Below are 27,430 nucleotides of genomic sequence, written 5' to 3' on the forward strand. Positions count from 1 at the left end.
CTAAATTCTGTAAAGAACAGGAAGATCTGAGATTCCACAAAACCAATCCAATTCTTGTTTTCATTCATATTTAGTATCTGAGTTGTTTAAATGTTTGTTTCTCTTGTTATTAGGCATCCTTTTCACGTAATTATTAATATGTCATATTTCTTCTCTTCAAGAATTTGTTCACATCCTTTAACCATTTATCAGCAGGAGAATGGCAGATTATGGATGCCAGGATTTTCTGAGATGTTTATTGCACCAATCTTTCCTAGTCTGTTTCTTTCCTTATTCTGTATGCTTTTAATTTTTACATAATTAAATCTCTATTTTATCCTTGGATTGGGAGTCAGAGGACCTAGATTCAAATTATAACTGCTTCTTCTTACCTGTATGACCCTGAGTAAGCAACGTAACCTTTCTAATCCTTAGCTCATTAACAGAAAGAAGGAGATGGCCTAAATGATTTCTAAGGTCCCTTGCTATGATCCAAAAGCTATGATCCTCTGAGCCCTTTACAAATAGCTTTGCTCTAATAGTAGCATTCTTTAGAGCAAGGAATCCTTTGCATCAAGAAATGAACTTAATCCACCTTCTTTCTCATTAGCTCTTGGTGAAGTGGAAAGGTTTGGGAGCCAGAAGACTGAGGCTACAACTTTGGTTCTTCTAGTGACTATCTGGGTAGGCTTGGGCAAGTCACCTCTCTGGGCCTCAATTTCTTCATCTGTAAAATTAAGAAGTTGGATATATGATTCTGCTTTCAACCTATGATCCAAGGATCCTATGAATATTTGTCCAATAAGTATAAAAAATAATATTTGTCAAATATACACATAACTATATAAGGTATATAAGGTAACTTTATTTTCTCCACTTAGGAAAAGGAACATTTTACCAAAAGTTAAGATACTATATAGGGTGATAAATGAAGCAAGGTATCCAAAAAGCCACAGTGTAGTTTTAAGCTATGTAAACTTTAATAGCTTAAATTATTAAAAGCTTATTACAATTTATGTATGATATATGATATGTTATTATTATGCAATCAATGAAAGCTTAAATAGCTTAAAACTGCACTAAGTCTTTTGTGTATTATGTAGTTTTAAGAACTTCACTTTGATTTTGAAGTGTGAATGCTACACACAGGAAAATGTCCTAAGTGATAACTTATTATGAACTTAATAAATATCACCAAGCAATATACAAAGAAAAAAAGGAGAGAGGGAAGGTTATATGAAATTGTGAAGCTCTGTTTGACTTTCTCCCACTATGTCCATCTTTGTGTTTTGTGTGTTTATATATATATATATATACACATATATAATATTTGTATATATATATATATATTTACATAAAATTAAGTCAATAAACATTTATTAAATGCCTACTGTGTGCCAGGCACTGGATTCAGTGCTGGAAATAAAAATGTAAGCTAAAAAAAAAAAAGACCATCCCTACCCACAAAGAGTTTAAATCTAATGGGGATGACAATATACAAAAGGAAACTGAAAAGCTGGGGAGGGGATGGGGAAGGGAGGAAGATAACTAGCACAAAGAGATGATGGAGAAGTCCAAAAGCAATGTAGCTGGTAGAAAATTGGGAGAGGACTATGCCAAGCCCCTTTCTTAAATGGAGGTCCTGGAGCCTATAGCCCCACCTTCCAGTTAGAGTCCAATCAGAGGGGCAGAAAGTATTGATGACAAATGACTACCAGGCAATTTCAATCTTGTAGGAAAATGAGATTTCTCAATAATAAGTTTCCTGAGGAAGCAAGGCATGATGAAGAGGTCCAAAGAAGTCCAAAAGTTCAGAATGGTTTTATTTGAATTTTTATCAGTGATTTGGAACCTTTTTTCCATCTGTTTGACAGTTTTCCTTTCTCCTTTTGAAAACTGCCTCTTCAAATCATCTGACCAATTGGGAAATGACTCTTCTAAGAATCTATCTTATCACTTCCCTATATATCTTGGATATCACACTGTGTGATCTTCACTATGGCACCACAGTATTTGAATGGTTTCTTTCTGGCTGCTGGAGTATTTTCTCTTTTACCTTTTCTAATCCAGGCCACAATGCCATGTCTTCTTTGTATACCATGATGTCTACACTTCAACCTCCTAGTCTTCCTACATACAGATGTCAGACTTTTATTCCTGAGACTGAGTTCTGATAGATGAAATTTGACCTTATCTTTCCAGTCCCAGGCCCCTCAGGCCCACCACACAACTGCCCCTTCCATACTATGCAGCCTTCTCAACCACCTAGAAATTAGATCCCAGTCTCTGGTATCTGGTTTTGTGCTTGATAAGCTTTCATCTTATCTTGTCCAACTTTGGCATACCGTATCACCTTCTGGACATCTCCATATCATGTTGCTACTGTCAGTAAGTCTGTTGGTCAAAAAATATTGATTAAGTATTCACTATGTTCCAGATACAGATATATTAAATGCCAGGGATTCAAGCATACTTTCAAATACAACTTTCAAACTCTGACTCTGAAAACAGTAACAAAACCAATACTACATAACTGGAAAGGATATGTCAATCAATCACCACTCTTTTCTGGCTACCATTCTCCTATATGCATTGTCATCTATTATAAGTTGCTTAGAGTCAGTGATTGTCTTGATAGTATTTGTAACTCCAATACTTAGACAAGTGACTAGAATATAAAAAGTACTTAATAAATGTTTCTTTGTTCATGTGTAAATTACTTAAGGTAGTACTGTTATTTTTATTATATTGGCAGCACCCAACCAAGACTACTATTTTTTTCAGCATTCAGGTCTATCTTTGTTTCTGTAAAGTATTTTAGAAATTGTATTAATTAAATGTGGGGTGTGTTTTAGTAGCTGAACTTCCAGATATTTTATACATTCGGTAATCATTTTGATGGATTTATTTTGCTATATCTTCCTGCCATGTTTTATGTTGAGAATGCACTAAAAGTCCAAATATCTTTGTAAGTTTATTTTATATCCTGTTGCTTTGCTGAAATTAATAGTTTCAGTTAATTTTCAAAATAGATTTTATTGATATCTTTTATTTTTACATCACCTTCACCTCCTCATAATTGGTTTTTCCCCAGAGCTATCTCTTATAAGAAAAAAAATTACGTGAAACCAATGAACATATCAAAAAATAAATATGACATTATATGCATGTCCACCCCTATGAACTCCTCCTTTTTAAAGGAGCAGGGAAAAAGCATTTTTTTTCATACATCTTCTTTGGAACTGTTTGTTCCTTATAATTTCACAGTATCCATTTTTTGTCATGTTGTGGTAGTTATTCGTTCCATTTACGTTGTTGTAGTTGTTAGATATATAGTTTTCCTAGCAATAGGATCTCTAGTTCAAAGTATATGGGTTTTTTAGCTACTTTTCATAATTATGAATTGCTTTCTGGAAAGGTTATATGAATCCAGAGCTTTATCAATAAGGAATTAATGTGCTTGTCTTTCAACAACCCCTCCAAAATCCTGACTATTCTCATTTTTTATTATCATTGCCATTTTCAATTAAGTTTTTTAGCTGACTTGAGGGTGACCTAAGTAAGTCATCATGTCATATTTAAAAACCATATTTTTCCTCTTTGCCTATGCTTATTCCCTCAATTCTTTTTCTTATGTTGTTGCTATATTTAGCTATTCTAGTACTAAATCAAATAATGATGGCAATGAGCATCTTTGCTTTCTATGCCTCTAGTATTTTTCCATTACAGACAATGCTAGTTGTTCATTTTGTATAGAAATGGTATTAAGGAATTATATGTTTATTCTTGTGCTTGTTAATGTTTTTAAACATAAGAGGATATATTTGTTCAAAGGGTTTTTTACATCTATTAATATAATCATGTGATTCTTAATTGTTTTGATATATATGATATTTGTAGTTTTTCTAATTAAAAAAACAGCTTCGCATTTTTGACATAACTCCAATCTTGACATAGAGTATATTTTAATATATTATTGCAGCCTAATCAGTAATCATTTATTCAATACTCCTTTATTAATATTCATTAGGAAGATTGGTATACAGTTTTCTTTCTCTGGTTTTGGTATCAGGATGCACCACATTTGACTCATGGGAGGTTAGTGGGACATCTTCTTTTCCTATTTTCACAAATATTTTTAGGTAATATTGGATTTTTTTTCTTTGATAGAATTTACTTATAAATTTTTTCCTTGTGAGATCCTTTATGGCTTAACTTTTTTTTTCTGAATTAGGTTATCAAAATTTTCTTTCTTATTGTTAACCTGGATAGTCTATGTTTTTGTGAAAATTCATCCATTTACTTTAGGGTTCCAGTTTTGTTGGCATATATTTGGTACAATAATTTCTAATGATTTGAGCACAATATTTTCTAAAATTCTTCTTTATTTCTTCTTCAATAGTTGTGACTTCTGCATTTCCATATTTGAGTTTTCCTCTATCATCAGAGTAACTGAGTGTTTGTCTCTTTTACTGAGTTTTTAACCAGCTATTTTATTTATTCAATACAATGACATTTTATTCCTCCAATTTGATTTTCAAAATTTCTTTTTTTTTGTATTTTGTTTGATTTTTTGATTTGTTGTTTTTCTATTTTTTTTTTTTTACTTACATGCCCAATTCATTGCTCTGTGTTTTCTTCATTTGATGGGAGCATTTAGAAAAATAATTTTTCCCCTAAGGACTGCTTTGGCTATGTCCCAAAAGCATTGGTAGGTTGTTCCACTGTTATTTTCTTTAATTAAATCATCTATTGTTTCATTATGTTTCATTTTAAACCTATCAATTATTTCAGGCTAAACTATTTATTCACCAGTTATTTAAATCCTTTCTTTACTGACCATCTATGGATTATATATTTTATTATATTAAAGTCAGCAAAGGATATGTTAAATATATTGACTTTCCTTCATTTGTTTATGGGGTTTTTAATGCCTTGTACATATTGATTTTTGTAATGGTGCCATCCGTAGCTATAAATATGTATATTTCTGTCTATTCCTATTCAGTTATCACCAAAGATTAATCATATCTAACTTTACTAACATTCTATTCAAGTTTTTAATTTCTTTCTAATTTATCTTTTTTGTTGAATTTATATAAGTAGGGACATATTGAGGTCCCCATTAGTTATAATTTTGCTATTACACTCTGAAATTCAATTAACTTTTTCTTTATGTACTTAGATACTATGCCAGTTGTTGTATATGTACTAAGTTTTTATATTATTCCGTGATCTATAGTATCTTTAAGAATAATGTAGTTTCCTTGCTTATTTCTTTTTACTCACATCTATTTTTACAGTTACCTTCTCCGAGACCTTGATTGTCACTTTTACTTTCATCTGACAGATTAAAAGTTCTACATTGGTCACTCTTTTAACTCTGTATGTAGCTTTATGCTTCAAAAGCATTTGTTATAAACAAAATAGAGCTGCATTCTGCTTTCTAATCCATTCTGCTTGATCCTTTTCAGACAAGAGTGAGGTAATGAAATGTTTAATCCTTCATTTCCTCCATGTTTATATGTTTTCTTGTGTAACACATTTATGAGATGCATTTGTCCCATTTCTTCCTCAATTCTTCTCTAGTATATTCCTTTCCATCCTCAATTTTACTTCTTCTGTTAAAATCTTCCCAAGAGAAAAAAAAATCACCCACATCTTGTCCTAACTCTTTCTCTGACCCTTCAAGATATTAGGATTCTGAAAGGACACTTGTCTCTTCTCCTCCAAATAGAATGTAATCATTTCATGAACATTGAGCCCCTTCCAAAGTGATCACAGGTTTCTCTTAACTGTTTGCATTTCAAAGTTTCTACAAATCTCTTGTCTTTTTATTAGGAATGCTTAAAATCATAATATTCTATTATACTCACTTTTGAAGGGTAAATAATTATTGGTAGTAAGCTCATCACATCTTTTGACTTTTGGAATATCATATTCCAAACTTTTCTCTTATTTATTATAATATTTTCTGCCAAGTCTTGCACGATCCTGAGTCTGTCTGTTCCTTGTGTCCAAATAATTTGTTTTTTTTCCTACTGAGGCATTGCTTTGGGGGATTATTGTTTTTTTCTGGGCTTACCTTTTTACTTTCTCAACCCATAGTATTTCTTTATTGTGTTCGGTTTTTTTTTTTCTATTTATTTATAGTTCCTGCCTCAATTATTAGTTTGGGAAATTATGCTTGGCCAGTTCCCTGTTGAATCAGATTAATAGGCCTTATTGGCAAAGTCCCCTCTTTAGTCCAGATGCTGCCACCCCTGCTGTTGATCCAGATAAAATTGCTGGTATTAGGTAGTAAAACCTACCACAATCCCCCTATTTTGTCTTTTGAGGCTTTTGGCCTGTACTTTATCTTCTCCTAGTGTAATAACTAATCAGGACCTAGTTCCATGCTGGCGGTCCTGACAGGCTCCATTAAAACACTGGAAGTCACACCGGTGTCTGGCTTGCTGCACAGCCCTCCTGCTTGTGTACAGACTGACTACGCCCTAACTTCTGCGGTAGCTCCAAGTGCTCTGAATACTGCATAAACAGGCCCTGGCTTCCCTAGCTGTGATTCACGGGGGCTGGTTCTGTCTCCACTTCTATTCTGACAGTCCAGGTTGTTGAATACTGGAGCTCACGGCTTTCAAATTCTCCTGCTCAAAGTGCTGGTGGGCTTCAGGTCCATTTTAGGAAGCTCTCCTTGCCTCTTCTGACTTCCACAGTCCTCTCCCAGACTCCAATGACTTCTATATTTACTTGTTCTTGAGTTAGTTCTCCTAATGAGACCTCTTTACCTATCTCTGTCTTTTTTATCTGCTTATTTTTTTGTGCAACTTTGAATTAGCTAGAGGAGTTTACTACCATTTATCCTCGGTTTTCTTAAACATTGGTATTCCTAGAATCACTTTCAGATATTTCCTGGAGTTTGTGGCACAGCTTGGTTTCCTTTTGTCCTTAAATATAACAATCTTAACCTGAAGTCTTTTCTATATTTTCAAATCTTAATTTAGAATAGCAAGGAGTTTTGTTTGTGTGTGAGTGTGTGTGAGTGTGTGAGTGTGTGAGTGTGTGAGTGTGTGTGTGTGTGTGTGTGTGTGTGTGTGTGTGTTTTAAATCCTGGGTCAAAGCTGTCAAGAGAAAGTAAATATTTCATATTTTAATTTTGTTCAACATATCTCATCCCAATTATTATAGTGTTAGTAAAGTGACTCTATGATAATTATTTTTGTTAAGTCATTTTTCAGTCATGTCTGACTCATGATGACCCCATTTGGGGTTTTCTTGGCAAAGATAATGGAGTGGTTTGCCATTTCCTCCTCCAGCTCACTGTACAGTTGAGAAATTGAGGCAAACAGGTAAAGTGGTGTCTGAGGCCATCTTTTAATTCAGGAAGATGTTTTCCTGACTCTAGGCCTGACACTCTAGGAACTGCACCACGTAGCTGCCTTTGTGATAATTACCATACTTAACTGAAAACTTGATATAAGATAATATAATTCAATACTTCTGAAGCCAGTTTTCCATTTGGAAAAATATTGGTAATTTTGATTTCTTAATTCTATGAAACTACAATTAATAATGCTAACACTGATGGAGTACTTAAAGATATACAAAATGCTTAATATGATCTGATTTTATTATTTTTTTAATTACAAATAAAAGCTACAGAAATCATCAGGAAGGGAGGAAGGAAAGAAGGAAAAGAAGGACAGAGGGAGAAAATAAGCATTTATTAAATGGCTAACATAAGCCAGCCACTGTGCTAAGTGCTTTACAAATATTATTTCATTTGATCCTTTACAAATATTATCTCATTTGATCCTTTAGGAGATAGATACTATTGTTATCCTGATTTTATAGTTGAGGAAACTGAGGTAAACAAAGGTTAAATGACTTGCCCAGGGTCACAAGGCTAGTAAGTATTGAAGAACAGATTTGAACTCAGGTCTTCCTGACTTTCAAGCTCACTGCACTACCTAGCAGCTCCTAACACGGCTTGTCCTTTAATGCTTCTTTACTTTTGTTTTCATTGGTAATTTTCATCTTCAAAATGGACCCCAAGCCATTATAACATTTATATTTTACTCACTCTTCAAATGTTAAGGCCAGGCTAAGTCCTTCCTTACTGAGTCATAGATTCTAGGATTAGAAGGGATCTTAAAGATCATCTTGTCCAACCTCTTCATTTTACAGGCAAGATAACTACCCACAATAGATGATAAGTATCAGAGACAGGATTTGTACTAATGATATGATGTGAAAACCAGTGTTCTTTTTCCTCCATCAAGTTTCTCCTTGAAGTTTTCTAATACACAAGGAAATCACCTTCCCTTGAACTCAGGGCACTTACATTTAACATATACCACATGCTTATCTCTTATTATTATTGTTTTATTTTTCATTTATACAGGTCCTGTTTACTTAACTCAAGAGTGACCTTGCTAAAGGCAGGCTTAGCTCTCTGTATCTCCTATAGCAGGGTTTCTTAAACTTTTTTTCCATTCATGACCCCTTTAGTACTTTTTTTTTTTCTCGTCAGTACTTCTTAAAAACTATAGGTTGTGACCCCATGTGGGGTCGGGCCTATAGCACCTAGAGTAGCAGTTTTCTAACACTTAATCAATGACAATAGGTATGCAATAGACTGAAAGCCCTTGCACTCTTGTTTTCCCTTTTAGTCACCTGTATCCTGCCAGGATGTTCATGAGTGTTGATTTTCCAGCTCCAGAAGGACCCATGATTGCAACAAGCTCTCCACTGCTGAATTTCCCTGAAATTCCTTTCAAAAGAGTCTTGTATCCTAAAAAAAAGTACATGAATATTTTATTATCTCTAAGACACAATACAAATTTGCTTTAAACTCCCATATGTGCAAACACATACACAAAGTAAAATTGACACACACCATAAATCCAGTAATTAACTCCAGGCATAAAATCAATACTTCCCAATGCCACCTGGCACTATGGTTTCAGCAACAATGTTGGCCCTGTGATTTCTTAAAGACTATTATTTATTTCATTAGAATTTCAGTGGTATAAAAGTGCCTCTAAACCCGTTCATTTTAAAGGAATTTATCATGATCCTATAGAAGATTTCTCTTGGGTTCATATGAAATTTCAATCCAAAACTATCTTAGAGGAAATATTGGAGGAAGGGGATAAAGAGGATCACATCATCTAGGACTGTATTGATTTTGTTAAATAAATAATCTGAAAATTTGTCTAAAGGTTAAAATGAAAGCCATAGAATTTAAAGGCAAAATTTTTAGGTTTTGAGTCCTTAGAGAATACAGTATCACATCAGAAAGTACACTTAAATATCCAAGATTCACAATAATATATTCAACTCCCATATTTAATGAAATTCATCCAAATGGTCATAAAAAATGTAGATTTTGGGGAACTCACAAAATATTATTTTTCTAGTTACAAAGTGACAGACTCTCCCAATAATGTCTCCCACTTTTTTGTGTTCCAAAGACAAAATAAAAATAGAAAGAAAATTATAAGATAACCATAATAATAATACATACTTGTTTAGTACTTTAAGGTTTTCAAAGCTCTTTCCTCACAGCAATCCTGTGAGGGAGGTATTACAAGTATTATATTATCCCCATTTTGCAAATGAGGAAACTGAAGGTGACAGCGCTTAAAGGGTGTTACCATGGCCACCTCATTAATAAATATTAGCTCTAGTATTAGAACCCAGATCTCTTCTAATTATAAAGCCAAACACCTTTCCTCAGGATCTTTAACCTCCTGTTATTCTTACATATTCTAGAAAGTAGTCCTTCCTTGTACTTCACAGCCATTTCTTTACATTCCACATTTTTTTTCAGGCACAGTCCTATTTTGAACAGAAGTCCCTAGGATCTTGTTTAAGAGATATTATAAGGGCTGGAAATAAAAGACAAAGAACCGCTACTGTAATACTGACTCATTATTGAGATTAAGTACTACCTGGGGGAACAAAGATAGGTTAGCATTAAGAGATAGGAAAGCAGTAGAGACAGGAAAAAGTATAAGAAAGAGAGAACCTAAAACCACTATGAGCTGCTAAGAACTGAGTCCAAGCCCCTACTTGTTAAATGATAACATAATAATGTAACTATGAGCTAGGTTCCCACTTTCTTATTGGTAGGATACTAGTCAGGATTCAAAGCTCTGTTAACAGGATTAATCAAATTCAGTGACTCCAGAAGGAAAGTTCCATAAACAGACTGGTTAACTCACAAAGTGAGTTTTACTATAGTCAATAGTTTTTACTAACTAGCCTGAAGTTCTTTTAATAGGTCTCCCTGTCACTCTCACTGAGTCAGGAGAAAAAGCCCTGTATGCAGAGCTATAATATAATATCAGGAAAATCATGTTACCTCTGTAGGCCTTAAGAAATCTTATCAACACTTTGACCTACCATGTTTACAGAGAATCTCTGATGAAGCATGTTACCCAACTCCTTACAGAAAGGTGATAGACTCAAAGTAAAGAAAGAAACATATTTTGTTGAATATGATTGCTATGTGGATTCATTTTGCTTGATTATGCTTTTTTGTCACAAGGATTTTGCCCCACCCCCCAATTTTTGATTGGGACAAGATTGAGGGGCATGTAGGAGTAGTTACAGTAATACAAATAAGAGGGCCACTGAAACATTTTTTCTTTTTATTATGCACAGAAAAGAACAGAGAGATGTTCATAAGAAAGCACAGAGAAATGGACAGATTAGAAAGTAATGCAGAATTTGTTATATACTTTTAACTAAGTAGTATGAAATAGAAATTTATGATCTCATATAAAGTGCATTTTGTGTTCTGCAGCAAACATGAAAATGTTCTTCTTGGGGGGGCATTTAAATTCAAAATAAAAAATAATTAAAAACATTTAAAATTGCTATTACAATCAGACAGCAAAGTGAAAATAGAAAGATCCCACTGGTAGCCTCTTGAAAGAAACACCAAAATGAAAACTCCCAGGAACATTATAGCCAAAACCTTTAAGGTCAAAGAAAAAAATACCACCATTAGTCAGAAAGAAAGAGTTTAAGTACCAAGAATCCACAGACAAGATCATACAAGACTTGGCAGTCATAAAGGAAAGGAAAACTTGAAATATGATATTCCAGCAGCCAAAAGATAAAGGCTTATAACCAAGAAAAACTTCCCCAGAAAAACTTGAGTATGATCTCAGGGGAGAAGAGGGGGAGGGAGAGAATGGGAAGGGAGGGAGAATGGACCTTTAATAAAATAGAGTACTTCTAAGTAGTCTTGTTGAAAAACTGAATGGATACTTTGAAATGTGAACACAGGAAATATAGAAAAGTAAAATCCATTTGAGTAACTGGGAATTTATGATGATGAAATGTTTATAACATAGTAGGCAGAAAAAGAAACAAGGCTCTCCTCAGAACCCTGTTTTAAAAGGTCATAGAGAGGGCCTGAGAACATTTTAAGGAAAAAAAAAATACATTAGAAAAGAAAGAGTGGTTGAACTTCACTTAATCACAGACATGAAAAGAAGACCATATAAACATTCAGGAAGGGTTTGGGGAATGGGCTAAACATGAATTTTCTCTTCATGTGAATTGAACAAAGGATAGTTGACTATATACACACAGTAGAATGGCGTAGAAATATATTAAACCCAACTAGTAAATGGGAAAGGGAATAAGGGATGAAGGAGGATATATTCTGGGAGGAATTAGTTATCAGTAAAACAAAGTCCATTTTCAAAGGATAAAGGGGAAAATCAAAGGAAAGAAAGGGTAATAATCTGTGACTGGGAACTGGGCAAGGTAAAAAGAACTGGAATATTGGAATGGAAGCAGATTGCATAAATATAGATCACTAGGATTGAGCACACTCTTCTCCTGTAAAGAAAAAGAGTAAAAACAAAAACAATAGGGGATGTAACTAAAACAAACTAAAAAAACAACAAATATAAAAACTTCAACTAGAGATCATTAAAATTAAAAGCAAAAAACTTTTGAACTGATAACACTACAGGCTATTTTAAAAAATAAAACCAGTAAAATAAACAAACCATTGGCTAGCCTCCTCAAAAGGTGAGCAAGGTGATTGCGGGGGAGGGCACCAAACTGTCCATATGAAAAATGAAATAAGATAAATCACATAAAATGAAAACAAAATAAAGGAAATTATTAAAAAAAAACTATTTGGTCCAATTATACCCCACCAAAAGCTGAAAATTTAAATAAAATAGATGAATAGCTACAAAAACATAAAATACCCAGATTAGCATAAGAAATAATATAAGTAATCCACTTTTAAAAGGAGAAATTAAATAAACTATAAATGAACTTCCAAAAGAGGAAAAGAAAAACTCTGAAAGTATATGATGTTACAATAAATTCTATCAAACATTCAAAGAATAATTGATTCCTATGTTACACAAACTGTTTGCAAAAATAAGAAAAGAAGAAATTCTGTCAGTTTCTCCTAAGACACAAATATGGCCCAAACCAAGGAGACAAATTAGAGAAAAACCTATAGATCAACATTTCTAAGAAATATAAATGTAAATTTCAAATAAAATATTAGTGAAGACACTATAGCAACATATCAAAAAATTAACTACATATTATGACAAGGTATAACAAGCTAGGGATACAAGGTTGGTTCAATATTAGGAAAATAATAAATATAATATACACATTATTAATAAAAAGCACAAAATCATTTGATTATATTAAGATATGTAGAAAAAAAAAGCTTTTGACAGATCGGTCCATTAAAAACACTAAAAAGCATGGAAATAAATGGACCTTTCCGTTATTTAAGTCATATCTATCTAAAACCAAGAGCCTCTCCAGGCTGTACTGCTGACCTATACCCATAGGACTTTCTCAACTATGCCATAGAAACCTCTTCATCCTAGAAGATCACTGCAGCCCTGGAATGTTCGCAGTGGTACACATCTGACTCTTCTCCATAGGATTTTCTCTGAAATACTGTAGAAATCTCTTTACCCTAGAAACTCACTCTACCCCTCACTACTTCTTACATTACGAGTATCCTCTCGCCCTGAGGTCTCTCCCTCTGATTAGCTGGTTGCTATCAGAACCTCCCTCTAAAGGAGGAAACCCAGGTCAGCCATGCTTTAATTCCTCCCAGGGCTATACTGTTAATTCACTGGACTTTCTTTTCCTTGTCCAAATATGCCTATTTAGACCAAAATTTCATATCATAGCAATATGCCTATTCTGAATACCCTCACTCCCCCCTCCCTACTTCCCGGATATCTTTTATGGATTGTCTTCCCCATGAGAATATAAAACTCCTGAACTAGAAGTAGAATAGGAAAATATATACAGTATCTGTAATAGAATACATAGAAAGAATAATAAAATAAAGGCACGGACTATCTTTTACTCTGCTGGCATTTGTGTTCTCAGCACTTAGCACAGTACCTGGAACACAATAAAGTGCTTAGTAAATGCTTGTTGATGATTTGACTTGAGAAGAGTTGACATTATATGCAATTGAGATAAACTTGAAACCTTTTCAATAAGATGGGGAAGTAAAGCAAGTAGATCTATTATCATCTCTATTATTTAACATGTTGAATGCTAGGTATAGCAATAAGATGAGAAAAATATTGAGGAAATAAGGATAGACAAAGAGGAAACAAAACGATATTTTTTTTTGTATAAAATATCATTGTGTCCATAAAGAACCCGAGAGTCAAGTAAACATTTAATTGAAACAATAATTCTGACAAAATAAAAAGATATAAAATAAAACCCATACAAATCATTAGCCTTTCTACATGTTAAAAATGAAACCCAGTAAAAAGAAAAAGAGAAATTACATTAAAAATAATTGCAGAATGAATGAAACATAAAATGGACAATTTTGATCATATGAATTGAAAAGCTTTTGCACAAATCAATGCTTTAAAATGAGAAGGGAAGTAGTTAATAGTGAAAGTAAACTCTTTACAGCAAGTTTTTCTCACAAAGTCATGATATTCAAAATACATAAGGATTCTAATATATAATAATGACTGTCATTCCTCTTTAGTGAGACTATACAACATAAATGTGTAAGGGACCCAGGGGACATGAATGTGTGAGATCTTCCATTTATGTTCAGCAGCATGTGGGTATCAGGGAAGAAGGCAATAGATGAAAGCAATCCATGGTCAGGATTTAGAAAAGGATGAACAAAGACAGGACAGAGGGTCAAGAGGCAAAATATTCAAGGATAGAGCAGAATATAGTCAAGCCAACAAGCATTAAATACTTGCCAGGCATCAGGCATCTGGACACAAAGCAAAGCAATAGAAACAAAGTCAAGGTGACCATGGAGTTCACGGTCTAATGGTGGGATGAGTTCAATATAAAATTGAATTAGTTAACATTTTCAAAAGAAGAATTTCATATTGATAGTAATTACATGGAAAGGTTGCTCCAATTCACAAATAAGAGAAATACAAGACAAAACAAGTTTGAGTTTCTACACAGTCATCTGTGAAATTATGAAATTCCTAAAGCCCCCGTATTATGTGTGAATTTAACTGTAAAGCATGTGACCCCCACCCCACTTTAGCAAAATAATTCCTTTCTTAATATAAAGAAGCATATTGTTTCATAGTCACCCCACTGGTTCCACCCTCTAGGCATAAGTTTCCTATAGACAAGCTTGAGAGGCCCCAAGGCACTGTCTGAGCTCATACTATGTGTGTACCTCAGATAAAGCTCCAACTCCTTTCCTTGCACCTAACTATACCCTTCTAAAAATTGTATTAAAAACTCATGATTTTTTCCACTGGTCAGCCAACCTTAGTTAGAGCAGACCAGCCAGCTTGGTCACTAAGGTTGACTTGCTAGTGGGATTGGGGAGCCTACCTGACTCTGCTCAAGGGGAGCCATGATCCAGTGGCCTTAGTGGGGTGATTCTGTATCCCTGTAAGCATGGGCAACTCCTGGCAGAAAGCTCCCATCAGTCTTGCCAAGCACTATCCCAGGCCCTAGGCATTTACACCTGCCTTAATAAAAAACATCAAGTATTGTGCATCACTCCTGACCTGAGTTGTTCACAGCACCAGCACTTCAAGTTTTTGACACATTTAATTGGCAAAAAAGAATAAAAAATGCAAAAAATAGATGTCAAAAGGCCTGAGGCAAAGCATTGTTTGGTAGAGCTATGAGTTGGTTCAAGTGTCCTGGAAAGCAATTTAGAATTACAGTGGATCTTCAACATTTGCATGTTTAACTTTTGTGACTTCAAGCATTCCTGTGATTTTCTTAGTAACATCATTTTCACTTTTGCATTGGCAATTGTGCACATTTCAGGTTAAGTGCTGTAGATACACAGTGTGGGAGTGTCAGCAGTAATGTTAAGACCTCATCGGTCTCAATGTCTTCTGACAACAGAAAGTAAAATTCCAGTAACATCTCCCTTGGTTTTCAGAGGGTTGTCAAGGTAGATAGGTTTATAGCAGTATTGTAAACAGTACAACACCCTCCCACTACCATTTGATACAGTGGAAGGAAGGATTCAGATTAAAAAATGTTTTAGTTTTAAGAATTTAATTTGCTATACAATATAGATACTATAGATTTCATGTGTTATAAAAAGAGAATCTTATCTGAAGTCAATTTTTAAAAATTGAGATGTTGGCACAAAAGGTCATGGAATTCTAGGAAATTATTAGCAAGAAAAAATGTTTTGCATGTTACCAATTTTATTTTGTGTACTGCATTTTATGGATTATTTCATGGTTACTGTTAGGAAAAGCGCATATTATTAGAATCAATGTTGTGTTATGAAGAATTGTATAGAGAAAAGTATAATTTCAGAAATGTCTAGTGAAAGATTACAGTTTTTGGTGGTTGTGGGAAATTAGCCCCCTATTTCCCATAGGTATAATGTATCAATATTCTCTTTTTTCACTTTCACTCTATTTTCTAGGAATTTTACCCCTGTGAAAGTTGAGGATTGACTGTATGTGACTAAAATATCCATTTGCTTTGACCTAGACATCCCACTATTAGACACATACTTCAAGGAGGTCAAAAATAAAGAGGTCCTTAAACACCAAAATATTCACAGAAATAAACAAATGGAAACCAAAGAGATGTCCATTAACTGGATACTGGTTTAACAAATTTATATATGACTGTAATGGAATATTGTTGTGCTATATAGGATCATAGAATCATAAATCTAGGGTCAGAAGAGACTTCAGGGCTCTTCTAATATTCACATTCTTATAATATAGCCACATATAGTCACATTCTTATAATATAGCCAAGGCTCAGATTCTTAAAATCTAGCCCACTTGCATTGGCAATACAAATGCTTAGATTCCTTGAGAGTCTGGCCAATATGGCGGATCTTTAATAAACCTTGTCTTTGGCTGAAAAAAAAAAAAGAAGAGACTTCAGAGGCCAACTAGCCCAACCTCTTTATTTAACAGATGAGGAAACTGAAGTTAAGTGATTTAAGGTCGCACAGGTAGAGAGCAACAAAGATAAGAATTGAACCCCAGTCCTCTGATTCCAAAAACAATGTTCTTTTCCCTATACCATACTATCCTCAAAGGTGCTGAACTTAGACTTAGGAAGGAGTGAGTTCAAATCCTACCTCAGATATTTAATAGCTGTCTGACTTTAGGCAAATCATTTAATCTCTCTGAGCCTCAGTTTCTTCACCAATAAAACTGGGGAAATAATAGTACCTACCTGACAGAGTTGTTATAATAATGAAATAATGACATGCAAAGTGCATTTATATATATATATATATGTATATATATATGTATGTATGTCCATATGTATGTATACAGAAATATATACACATATACACCCACATGTATGTGTATATATGTGTATAAACACATATATACACATATATACATGTAAACACATGTACACAGAATATTTTTTTGCAAAGCAGTTTTGAGCAAGGTTAGTAGGGCACTAGTCAGGAACAGATACATAAAAAAAAAGAAAGAAAGAGGATACTGGATACTTAAATTGTTACAGAGGAAAGAATGCATCCTTTAAATGTAGCCATTTATACTGGACCAAAGGAAATGCCATCTTCTTTCTCACTTAATTGATCAACATTTGTTAAACTCCCACTACATAAAGAAAAGGAGGTAAGTTCCTGAAACTGTTGAAAGTCCTGTGAGTTTTATTTTGTAATCTTAAAGTGATTGAGAGAAAGGTTGTTGTTTGCTATAGTTGTTGCTGTTTCTTCTTCAAAGGACCATGACATCAAAGGACAGGAGACATGTAAGTGAATTGGATTTAAGTGAGGAAGGGTTGTGCAAAGTCACCAGCTTCACTTTTTTCCTCTGGAGCCATCTGGGTGTAGTCAAGAGATATAGATCAGGACCGCTGGAGATGGCCCTGGGGAGACCTTGGCCTTTTTAAGCTAAGGTCTTTAAATGGTCTCAGTTTGACTGAGGCAACACCCATTCAGTGATTAAGGCTAGGTAAGAAATAAGACAGAGAATGGCCTCTTTAGCTAGCAAAACGAACAAACAAACAAACAAAAAAAAAACAGTCTGGGCGGTGAAGGCAGGGTTTCTGGCCAAAATAGAAACAATTGCAATTTATATTCATCTGAGCCAATCGGGGAAGTGGGGCTTGGCCTGGGACCTATTATAGGCCAATCCATGAGAGCCAGAGTGATTTGGGTTTAAGGCATGGTCCCTAAGAAAAAAAATTTTAAGCATCAAAATTTACATTCCTTTTATTTGTTATGTTTTTCACTATGGAATTCATTATGTTTTTCCCCATGTCCACTTTCAAAAGGGTGCTAGCAAATCTGTGCAGGGAAAATCAGCACCAAGGAACTAGGAGCCCTTCAGTCCCATCCAAGTCTAAAGTATCTACCCCCTAAAGTCCCTGCCCCATTCTGATCATTTAGAGGAAGGGAAAGGGTATTTTGAGTTTAGTATCTCCTCAGGCCTTTTTAGGACCTCTAGACATGTTAAAGTAGGTAGGGCTAATTGAAAACCCACAGTTACCCAAACCATCACAGGTAGTTACACTATACAATAACAGTTCCCTCCTCTCTAGTGATAGAGGAAGCTGGAGTACTTCATTATACCAGCTCCTCTTTCAACAGCTCAGTGCTAGCTGTATGTTAAGGCAGATGGAACCTGGAAGCTTCTTGTGGATTAAAGAGAACTGAACAAAGTCATTATGCCCATTTCTACAGTTGTTCCTTACTTTGTCAATGTTGTGGATCAGGCAGCACAGGTCCAAATTGAGTGGTATGGGGCTGATGGGGTGCTTGAGTGCTTGTACTCAGATCCAAGATCGTATTTCTCCCTAGCCTCAAGGCACTATCCCTGACAGTTTCCCTACAGCCCAAGGACCCTATCTCTGGCAATAACTCATGAGCGGGCCAGTGAGGCAAACTATCTCTCCCTGTTCCAAGAACAAGCTGACCTTCGTAGAATTTCCTTTACATGAACAGGACTATCCTGTACCAGCAGAACTGTCAAGTACTGATACCCACGGTTACATATACAATCCAGAGGTCAAGCTATAGACGTCAACTCTTGAAACTATCTTGTTACAGACATAACAGATCAAAAATATACTCGTTAGTCATATGTTATCACCTAATTAGCATACTTGGCACATAATTCACTACCTTTCCTATATAAGCTTTAGCATCATTCCTGTTAGATTGCAAGTTTCCTAAGGAGCTCTGCCCACCATGGCAGGTTCCTTGAGAATCCTTGCCCGCTGTATAGAGTAACATTAAATCTTTGCCACCTTGACTTAAAGAATGCTTGACTCTCTGAACTCATTCCAGATGACCCTGTCCTGTACTCTGGTCCTTGAGGGGTCTAAACCTCTCAGACAGCAACAGGGCTATGGCTGAGACTAGTCAGGAGGAGTTTGCTTTCATCTGGAAAGGAGTCCAATATATTTTCTTTAAAAAAACACTTTCTTATTAATGTCTTTCTTTTTTTTATATCAACAGTACATCCAATATTTCATCCCATTCTGAGACCCATCCATAAAACAAATAGTATTTTTAAAAAGAAAAAGAAGAGGGAAAAATCAACATAACTGGTCAGTACACTGAAAAAGTCAGTGTGCTATATTTGTGGACTTTCCACCTCTGCAAAAAAAAAATGGGTTGAGAGTGCCTTCTATTATTTTTGAGTAATATTTGTTCTGTCTAATTTTGCAATATTCACTTTTGATTTTGTGTGTGTGTGTGTGTGTGTGTGTGTGTGATTGTGCTTTCATTACTTACATTGTTGTAGTTATTGTATATATCATTTTCTTGGCTCAACATCAGTTCACATAGATCTTTTCGTGCTTCTCTATATTCCTCTAATGCACTGTCTTACAGCACAATAATATTCCACTACATTCAAGTACCACAACTTGTTTAGCAATTCCCTAATTGATAGGCATCTATTTCTTGCCATAAAATTGATACTACAAATACTTTTGGTGTTTATGAGGACTTTCTTCTTATCAATGGCTTCTTTGGAGTATAATCCCAGTAGTTGTTGTTGTTTGTCCTTCATTTTTGAAGAATACCAATGACATCAGGGGGCAATGTCTTGACCCATGTATGAATTGGACTTAAGTGAGTCAGAGTTGCACAAAGTCATCGCTTCATTTTCATCAAAGTCCAGTAGCAAGACAAAAATGAAGACAATTAGTTTTAGTCTGGGATGCAGTGGATGACCTTGATATCTTTGATTTCTGACCAAGGTCTAAGCCCTCCATAATGCCTGCTTAAGCTGCCTTCATGACGGATGGAACAACTTGTTCTCATCCACCCATTCTGCCAGGGGCAAGGTGGGGGAGGGGAGGGAGTCTTCACATGCTTAGGTCTAGACATCTCCTAACTCATCAATAGGTTTGAGGTTACCCTCAAGTTGGTTTAGCCCACCCACTGAGACAGTTCTACTGGGGTGTGGCGACTGTGCATGCTACAGCTTTTTAGAGCCACAGGTAAGAGTTGAGTGCCAGGTGGACACCAAAAGTGGATGAGGAATAGAGAGAAAAGAGACAGACTAGATAATTATAGGGGTTATGATCCCAAGAATGAGAGTTTAGAATAAATAGAAAGAGAAGATGAATAATAAAGAGAATGAAAGAAATTCTTTTTTGAAAAAGGGCACAAAAATGAAATTTTAAAAATTAATGAATAGGATTAATTGAAGGGGAGGAGAGGAATGAGGAATCCACTTGATTGAGAGAGAGAAAAGGGCAAAGAAAAATATAACTAGATAAAAGCAAGAGAGAAAAAGGAACTACTAAACAAAATCCTATGGAGAAAAAGGTAACAAACAAACATTTGTCAGGTGCCTACTATGTGCCAGGGACTGAGCTAAGCAGTGGAGATACAAAAAGAGGCAAAAGAGAGTCTCTGCCCTCAAAGAGTTTACAATCTAATGGGGGAGACCAACAAACATATACAAAGCAAATAGATAAAGGATAAAGAGGAAATAATGAAGGGAAGGCACTGGAGTTGAGGGTTTTAGCAAGGCTTCTTGTAGGAGGTGGGATTTTAGTTGGGACTTAAAGGAGTCCAGGGAGGGTGATGGTCAGATTGGAGGAGGAAGAATGTTCCAGGCATGGGGTACAGCCAGCAAGAATGTCTGGAGCTAAGAGATGGAGTGTCTTATGCATGGAACAGCAAGGATACCAGTGTCACTGGATCAAAAAGTAAGTTCTGGGCTTTAAGGTTTAAGACAACTGGAATGGTAGGAGGGAGCTAGGTTATGAAGGACTTTGAATGCCAAACAATTTTTTGTATGTGTTCCTGGAGGCAATAGGAAACCAATGGAATTTATTTAGTGCTGAGGAGTTCTGGGGGATGACATGATCAGACATGTTTTAGGAAAACCACTTTAGCAGCTAAATGGAGAAGGGATTGGAGTGGGGAGAGAGGCCGGCAGACCAACCAGCAGGCTATTGTAGTAATCAAGGCATGAGATACTGAGGGTCTGCATTAAAGTGGTGGGAGCATCAGAGGAGAGAAGGGAGCAGATGTGCAAGATGTCGCAGAGCTTGAAATCTGCAGGTCTTATAAACAGTTTGGATATGCGGGGTGAGACATAGTGAGGAGTCCAGGATGATTCCTAGGTTGTGAGTCTGAGGGACTGGGAAGATGGTACTCTCCAGGAAGGTTGCAGGGGATGATAATGAGTTCTGTTTTGAACATATTGAGCTTAAGATCCAGTTTGAGATATCTGAAAGAAAGGTAATTAGAGATGTGAGGTTGGAGGTAAGAGTTGAGTGCCAGGTGGACACCAAAAGTGGATGAGGAATAGAGAGAAAAGAGACAGACTAGATAATTATAGGGGTTATGATCCAGAGAATGAGAGTTTAGAATAAATAGAAAGAGAAGATGAATAATAAAGAGAATGAAAATTCTTTTTTGAAAAAGGGTACAAAAATGAAATTTTAAAAATTAATGAATAGGATTAATTGAAGGGGAGGAGAGGAATGAGGAATCCACTTTCTCACAGAGATTGGGGCAGGAAAGGTAGATTTGAGATCCATGGGAGCTGGTGAGATCACCAAGTGAAGTAGTATAGAGGGAGAAGAGAAGAGAGCCCAAGATAGAACCCGGAGGGATACCTGAGGTTAGAGAATGTGATCTGGAGGAGGTTCGAGCAAAGGAGACAGAGAAGGAGCTGTCAGAGAGGCAAGAGGAAAACCAGGCGAGAATAGTGTCTCAAAAACCTGGAGAGAAGATCAAGGAGGAAAGTGATCCTTGATGCCAAAGGCTATAGAGAGGTCAAGAAGAATGAAGACTGAGTAAAGGCCGTTGGATTTGGCAACTAGGAGATCGGGAGCAAGTTTCATAGAATAATGTTGCAGCCATAATGTAAAGAGTTAAGAAAAGAACAAGAGGAGAGAAACTGGAGGCACCTATTATAAACTGCCTTTTCAAGGAGTTCAGCTGAAAAGGGTAGAAATGTTATGGTATGATAGTGGGGATGGAAGGATTAAGTGAGGGTTTTGTGAGGATGAAGGAGACGGGCATGTTTGCAGGCCATAAGAAAAGAGCTAGCAGAGAGGGAGAGATAGAAAATAATTGAAAATAATCGAGAGTGGGGATAATAGAGGGGGCAGTTTGTAGAAGGAGATGGGATGTAATGGAACCTTTTGAACAGGTAGAAGGGTTAGCCTTGATAAGGAGTAAGAACACTTCAACATGTGAGACTGAGCAGAAGGAGGAGACAGTGGCAGAAGGCACATAAGTGATAGGAGATGAGGAAGAGAAGATAGAGTTCACAGGGAACAGCCTCAATTTTTTCTGTAAAATATGAGGCAAGGTTCTCAGCTGAGAATGTGGGGGGAAGGGCAGACACAGGGAGGAAGGATGCTGTGGAGATCGGGCTAGTGGGTTGATTAGGGAGGTGTAGAAAGATGAAGATTGCCTGGCAGCAGTGAGGGCCCAGTTGAGGTTGTATAACATAAATTTGCCATGGACCTAGTCAAAACAGTTGCATGATTTTTTTCCACTTTCATCCAATAACACGTATAGAACCAAAGGCAGTAAATGGTGGGAGTGACTCAAGGCTGAGGTTTGACAAGGCACAACTGGCAATATGATAAGATACTTTCTGCTTAAATTCCTAAAGTCACTTCTTTCATGTGCCACAAGGCAAACTTTTTCAACCTTTAATTGTACAATTCACCTTTTTTTTAAAGTAGGAAAAAACTTCATAACATTTCATAGCAAAACTGTAAAACCTAAAACAATCTCAAACATATTTCACATTAAAAGCTGTTGAGGTACAATGATTTAAAAACTCTAAATTATTACAATAATTTTCTGAAAAAGGTAATTCTGACTTTTAGGTGCTATTTACATATTAATGAAAATAACACGGGTTTTGTTTTGTTTTGTTTTTTGGCTAGGCAATGGGGTTAAGTGACTTGCCCAAGGTCACACAGCTAATAAGTGTTATGTGTCTGAGGCCGGATTTAAACTCAGGTCCTCCTGAATCCAGCGCCGGTGCTCTATCTACTGCACCACCTAACTGCCCCCGGGTTTTTGTTTTTTTTTTTACTAAATTTAAAAAAAGAAAGCAACTATAAACATAAAAATAGTCACTTTGGATGAAAACTTTTCATCAGATCTATTTTGGTATAGTCATTAAGAGAAAAGTTAAGCCAATTGAAATGCTAACAGTAACTAAAATATCTAGTCTTTATTTGCAAAGAGGCTAAACATTCTTGTTCTTCATAATTACAGATCATAGATTCAGAAGCAGTCTTAGAGATCACCCATCTAATCTAATTTTTCATTTTATAGATAAGGAAACAGGCTTTTGAGAGAAGTGACTTACTCAAGGTCACATTGACAGTAAGTGACAGAATCAGGATTTGAACTTGGATACTGTGACTGATAGGCCATCACCCTGCCAGGGATCATAGAAATGTTTAAGTACTGTGCTCCTGACTAAGGCAGTCTATTCAAACCCAAAGCCTATAATATAATCCTTTTACTTTAGAGAAAAGGGAAAAGCCCGGGTCGGGAAAACGCGGGGGGGGGGGGGGAGAGGGTGGAGGTAGTGAGGGGAGAAAAGCCAGGGAGAGAAGAGAGCTCTTATTACTTGGCATCTTCTTTTCCTAACTTAGCAACAGTGTAAAGAACAGCCAATGGGAACGTGTTCCTCTAGATAATGCATCATAACTGAGGTTACTATAGTGCATTGACCGAAAGTAACACCCTACTTAAGGCAGAGAGAGAAATCCTGGTCTGGGCATGCGGCAGGCAATCTGCTGCAGTGCACCTGATCATGAAAAAACAGACCTTAGTACTAATTTCTCCCTCCAAAGATTATCACAAAATTAAGAAGAAAATTCTACTTCTGATCATTCACAATTCAGATCTATCAAAGAAGGGAATCTCTCTGGCAGTCCACATCAGAGACACAAGCAAATATATGTCTTGTTTAAATGAAAGTTGCTTGAAAGCATTTGTAACCATATCCTAGTAGAGAGTTAGAAGATATTTATCTCTTAAATCCATTTAGACATTCTGACAAATGGAGAAGAAAAAAGAATCCCAGCGATTTCTTTCCTGCTTTTCAAACAAGGAAAGTGGAGCTAGCACAAAGGAAAAAGTAATTTGAAGAAAACAAGAAAAAGGTCATGAGAAAAGGAGAAGGAATTTAGTAAAATGAGCTATAAGGAAGCTTTCTGCTATAAACCCCAGAGGTCAGAAAAAGGAAAACAAAGACATATGAGAGGAATACAGATCTGCTAGGAGTTATGTAGGCAAACTTCAACTGGCAAGAAGTTTCTTTAAGTAAAGAGAAAATTCAGCTAAGTACCTAGGTTTTGTTCAATTTCTCCAAATGCAAATTTTCTAATTAGGAATGTGTTTTTGTTATGTTTTAAGAAGCATTTAAAAATTTTTTTATTTATTTTATTTTTAATTTATGGAGTAAAGCATTTCCATAATAGTATAATTAAAAAAAAATGATTACTCATGAAAGTGCAAATCTATTATGTACAACTTGCTATTCCTTTTAAATATATAATAAAGTTATCATGTAAATTTTTTTTTCTTTTTCCCTCCCCCGTGCCCTAGACATGTCTACCAGGAGACACAAATTTTTTAAGCATTTATTAAACATTTACTATGTGCCCGTCATTATGCTAAGTGCTGAGGAAAAGAAGGAAAAGAAAGGTAACTCTTGCTATGTGAAACGGTTGCACATAAAGGAAAGCTGAAAAGCTAGAGAGGGGTAGGAAAGGTCCCCAACTGGGGGCATGATTGGTTGTTGTTTACGTTCAAAGAGGACCAAAATGACATCATTATGTTGGCATCAATGTGCAGTGTGTCCAACTGTGGTTGATCAGACCCATATGAGCTCACAAGGCTCTACCACAGGTCGGGCACAAATAGTCTGTATGAACATTTGGGGTGGAGATGTCTCTACATTTGCACATCTCATGTTTCTTTTGAGCTACTACAATTCTGATCTGATCACAGAGCACAGCACCTTCTCTGATGTAGGCATACCATGCTGGGTAGTTCTATGCCAGGGTCTCCCATATCTCACAACCTTGAAAATGTACTTGTATTGCTTCTTCTGGCCTCCATTACACATTTGCCTTGTATGAGTTCTTCACAAATTAGTCTTTTAGGCAAATGAACATTTGGCATTCAAACAACATGGCCAGCCCCTTAGAGTTGAGCTCTTTGCAGTACAGTTTGAATGCTTTGGCAGTTCAGCTAGACAAAGGACCTCAGAGTCCAGCACCTTATCTTGCCAGAAGATCTTCAGAATCTTCCCAAGGCAAATGAAATGGAAGCAATTCTATTTCCTGGCATGGCACTGGTATGCTGCCCAGGCTTCACAGGCATACAACAATGAGGTCAGAACAACAGCTCTGTAGACCTTCAATTTGGTAAGCAACCTAATACCTCTTCTCTCCACATTTCTTTCAGAAACATTCAAGCACTGAGCTAGCTCTGGCAATGTGTGCATCAACTTCATCATCTATGTGGACATCCCTGGAAAGTATGCTGCCAACATAAGTAAATTTACCTAGTATTCAAAATTTTTCCATTTCCTGAAATCGATGGTTCCATGTGTGGATGGTGTGGTGCTGGCTGGTGGAGAGCTTCTGTTTTCTTGGTGTTACTTGTAAGGCCAAAATTAGCACAAACAGCAGAGAATCAATCCATTCTCTGTTTCATCTCAACCCCAGAGGCTGCATTGAGTGCGCAAACATCTGTAAAGAAAAGGTTGTATACCAATTTTTCCTTCCCTTTAGTCTTGGCTTGTAGCTTTTTCAAGTTATATAATTTACCATCCATCCAGTAGCTGACCTAGGTGCTGTTTTCATCCTCTTTGAAGGCATCTGACAACATGGCTAAAAACATCATGCTAAAAAGCATGGAAGAAAGTACACAGCCCTGCTTCACTCCACTGGTGAGTAGGAAAGTACAAGGGCATCGTCCATTATTCCAAACCCATGTAAGCATGCCGTCATGGAATTGGCGTACAATACTAATGGACTTAGTTCAGGGTGAGAAATGAAGAGATGGCTGGCTTGGACACCCCACTTCAATGGAGGTTCTGGGAGGAATCATTCAATCAGAGGGAGGGGCCTAAGAGGTAGAGGGTACTTCCAATGTGGGAATTCCAGGCTGAAGTGATCTTTCAGTATAAAAAGGTTAATTATGTCTTATTAGCATTTGGGGTTAAGGTTGATGCCTCTTTGTCTCAGTCATAAGCATTCACATCAAGTAAAGGGACTAGATATAATGTAACCTCAGAAAAGAAAGTAGGAGCCATGTTTGTGGAAGTGATAGGGAGTCAGATTTCAGGTCGATAGAAGCAAGAATCTTCTAACACTTAGAATCAATCCAAAATGGAAGGGGTTTCTGCATGACATAGTGGGTTTTCAGCCACTTTCAAATAAAGCCTAGAGGGCCATCTGTCAGGGACCTTGTATTGCAGGGATTCCTGCACTGGATGGAAAGTTATACTAATTGACTTTTGCTGCACTTTCCAACTCAGCTTTTGATTCCAATCAAGTCTCCTTTGAAAACTGTCACAATCTTCTGAGTCATTTGGTATGTACCAATTTAGAAGCCACGGCAGCTACTCAATTGGGCATAGTAGCCAACTATCACCATGTAAGAATTAAGAACCAAAAATATTACAGTACATTTCTCCAGAGGCAATGATACCATGTCCTATCAAAATACACGTGTCAAATTTTTTCAACCCATAATCTCCTTAGTAATCAGGCTTTTTTATTCAATTCTTTTAAGCATAACATCATAGATAATATAGCATTATTAGTATTAATAATATTAATAATGATAATAGGTAGCATTAGATAGTGTTTTAAGGTTTGTAAAGCTCTTTACAAATACTATGTCATTTTATCTTCAAAATAACTTTTTGAGGTAGGTGCTATTATTATCCTATTTTATAGAAGAGGAAACTGAAGCAGACAGAGGTTAAATGACTTGCAAAGGATCATACAGGTAATGTGAGGCTGACTTTGAAGTCAAGTCATCCTGACTCCCAGTTCAGTACCCTATTCACTGACAACCTTAACAAACTCAGAGTTGGTAGAGTGTATTTTGCCAATAACAGGCTTTCTGGCATTAATGTTCATTTTATTCCTTTAAATAATCCGATCTCTTTATTCTAGAAGTGATTGCCTCCCCAAAAGGATTAGTAAATAATTTTGTGCCAATTTATAAATAAAAGAAGGGGTTTTATACTAAATAAAATGTCACCTGTACTTAAACTTGGTGAGTTTAGCTCTTCCACACTAGAAAAACGTTACATGAAACTACTGAGTTTTGAATATTGAGTCCCAGACTTAGAGTTTAAAGGGCTTAGATGAAAAAGAATGGGGGAGAGAGAAGATTAGATGGATAGATGGATGGATAGATGGATAGATAGATAGATAGATAGATAGATAGATAGATAGATAGATAGATAGATAG

General features: G+C 36.0%; 1 protein-coding gene across 2 annotated transcripts in view; it reads right to left on the reverse strand.

The window, feature by feature from the left end:
- Window positions 1-27,430, reverse strand: part of ABCG1 (ATP binding cassette subfamily G member 1) — a 106,219-nt gene that overhangs the window by 57,100 nt on the left and 21,689 nt on the right. For both annotated transcript variants that reach the window (XR_003567454.1, XM_027843587.1), the window contains exon 3: window positions 8,653-8,770. Coding sequence is in view for 1 of the 2 variants with exons in the window: in XM_027843587.1 (XP_027699388.1) it covers window positions 8,653-8,770 (118 nt within the window). In the remaining variant the exon portion in view is untranslated. The remainder of the gene's footprint in view (window positions 1-8,652; window positions 8,771-27,430) is intronic.

The sequence above is a fragment of the Vombatus ursinus genome, unplaced genomic scaffold (assembly GCF_900497805.2).
Source record: "Vombatus ursinus unplaced genomic scaffold, bare-nosed wombat genome assembly UNPS02014924.1, whole genome shotgun sequence".
Classification (NCBI taxonomy): Eukaryota; Metazoa; Chordata; class Mammalia; order Diprotodontia; family Vombatidae; genus Vombatus; species Vombatus ursinus.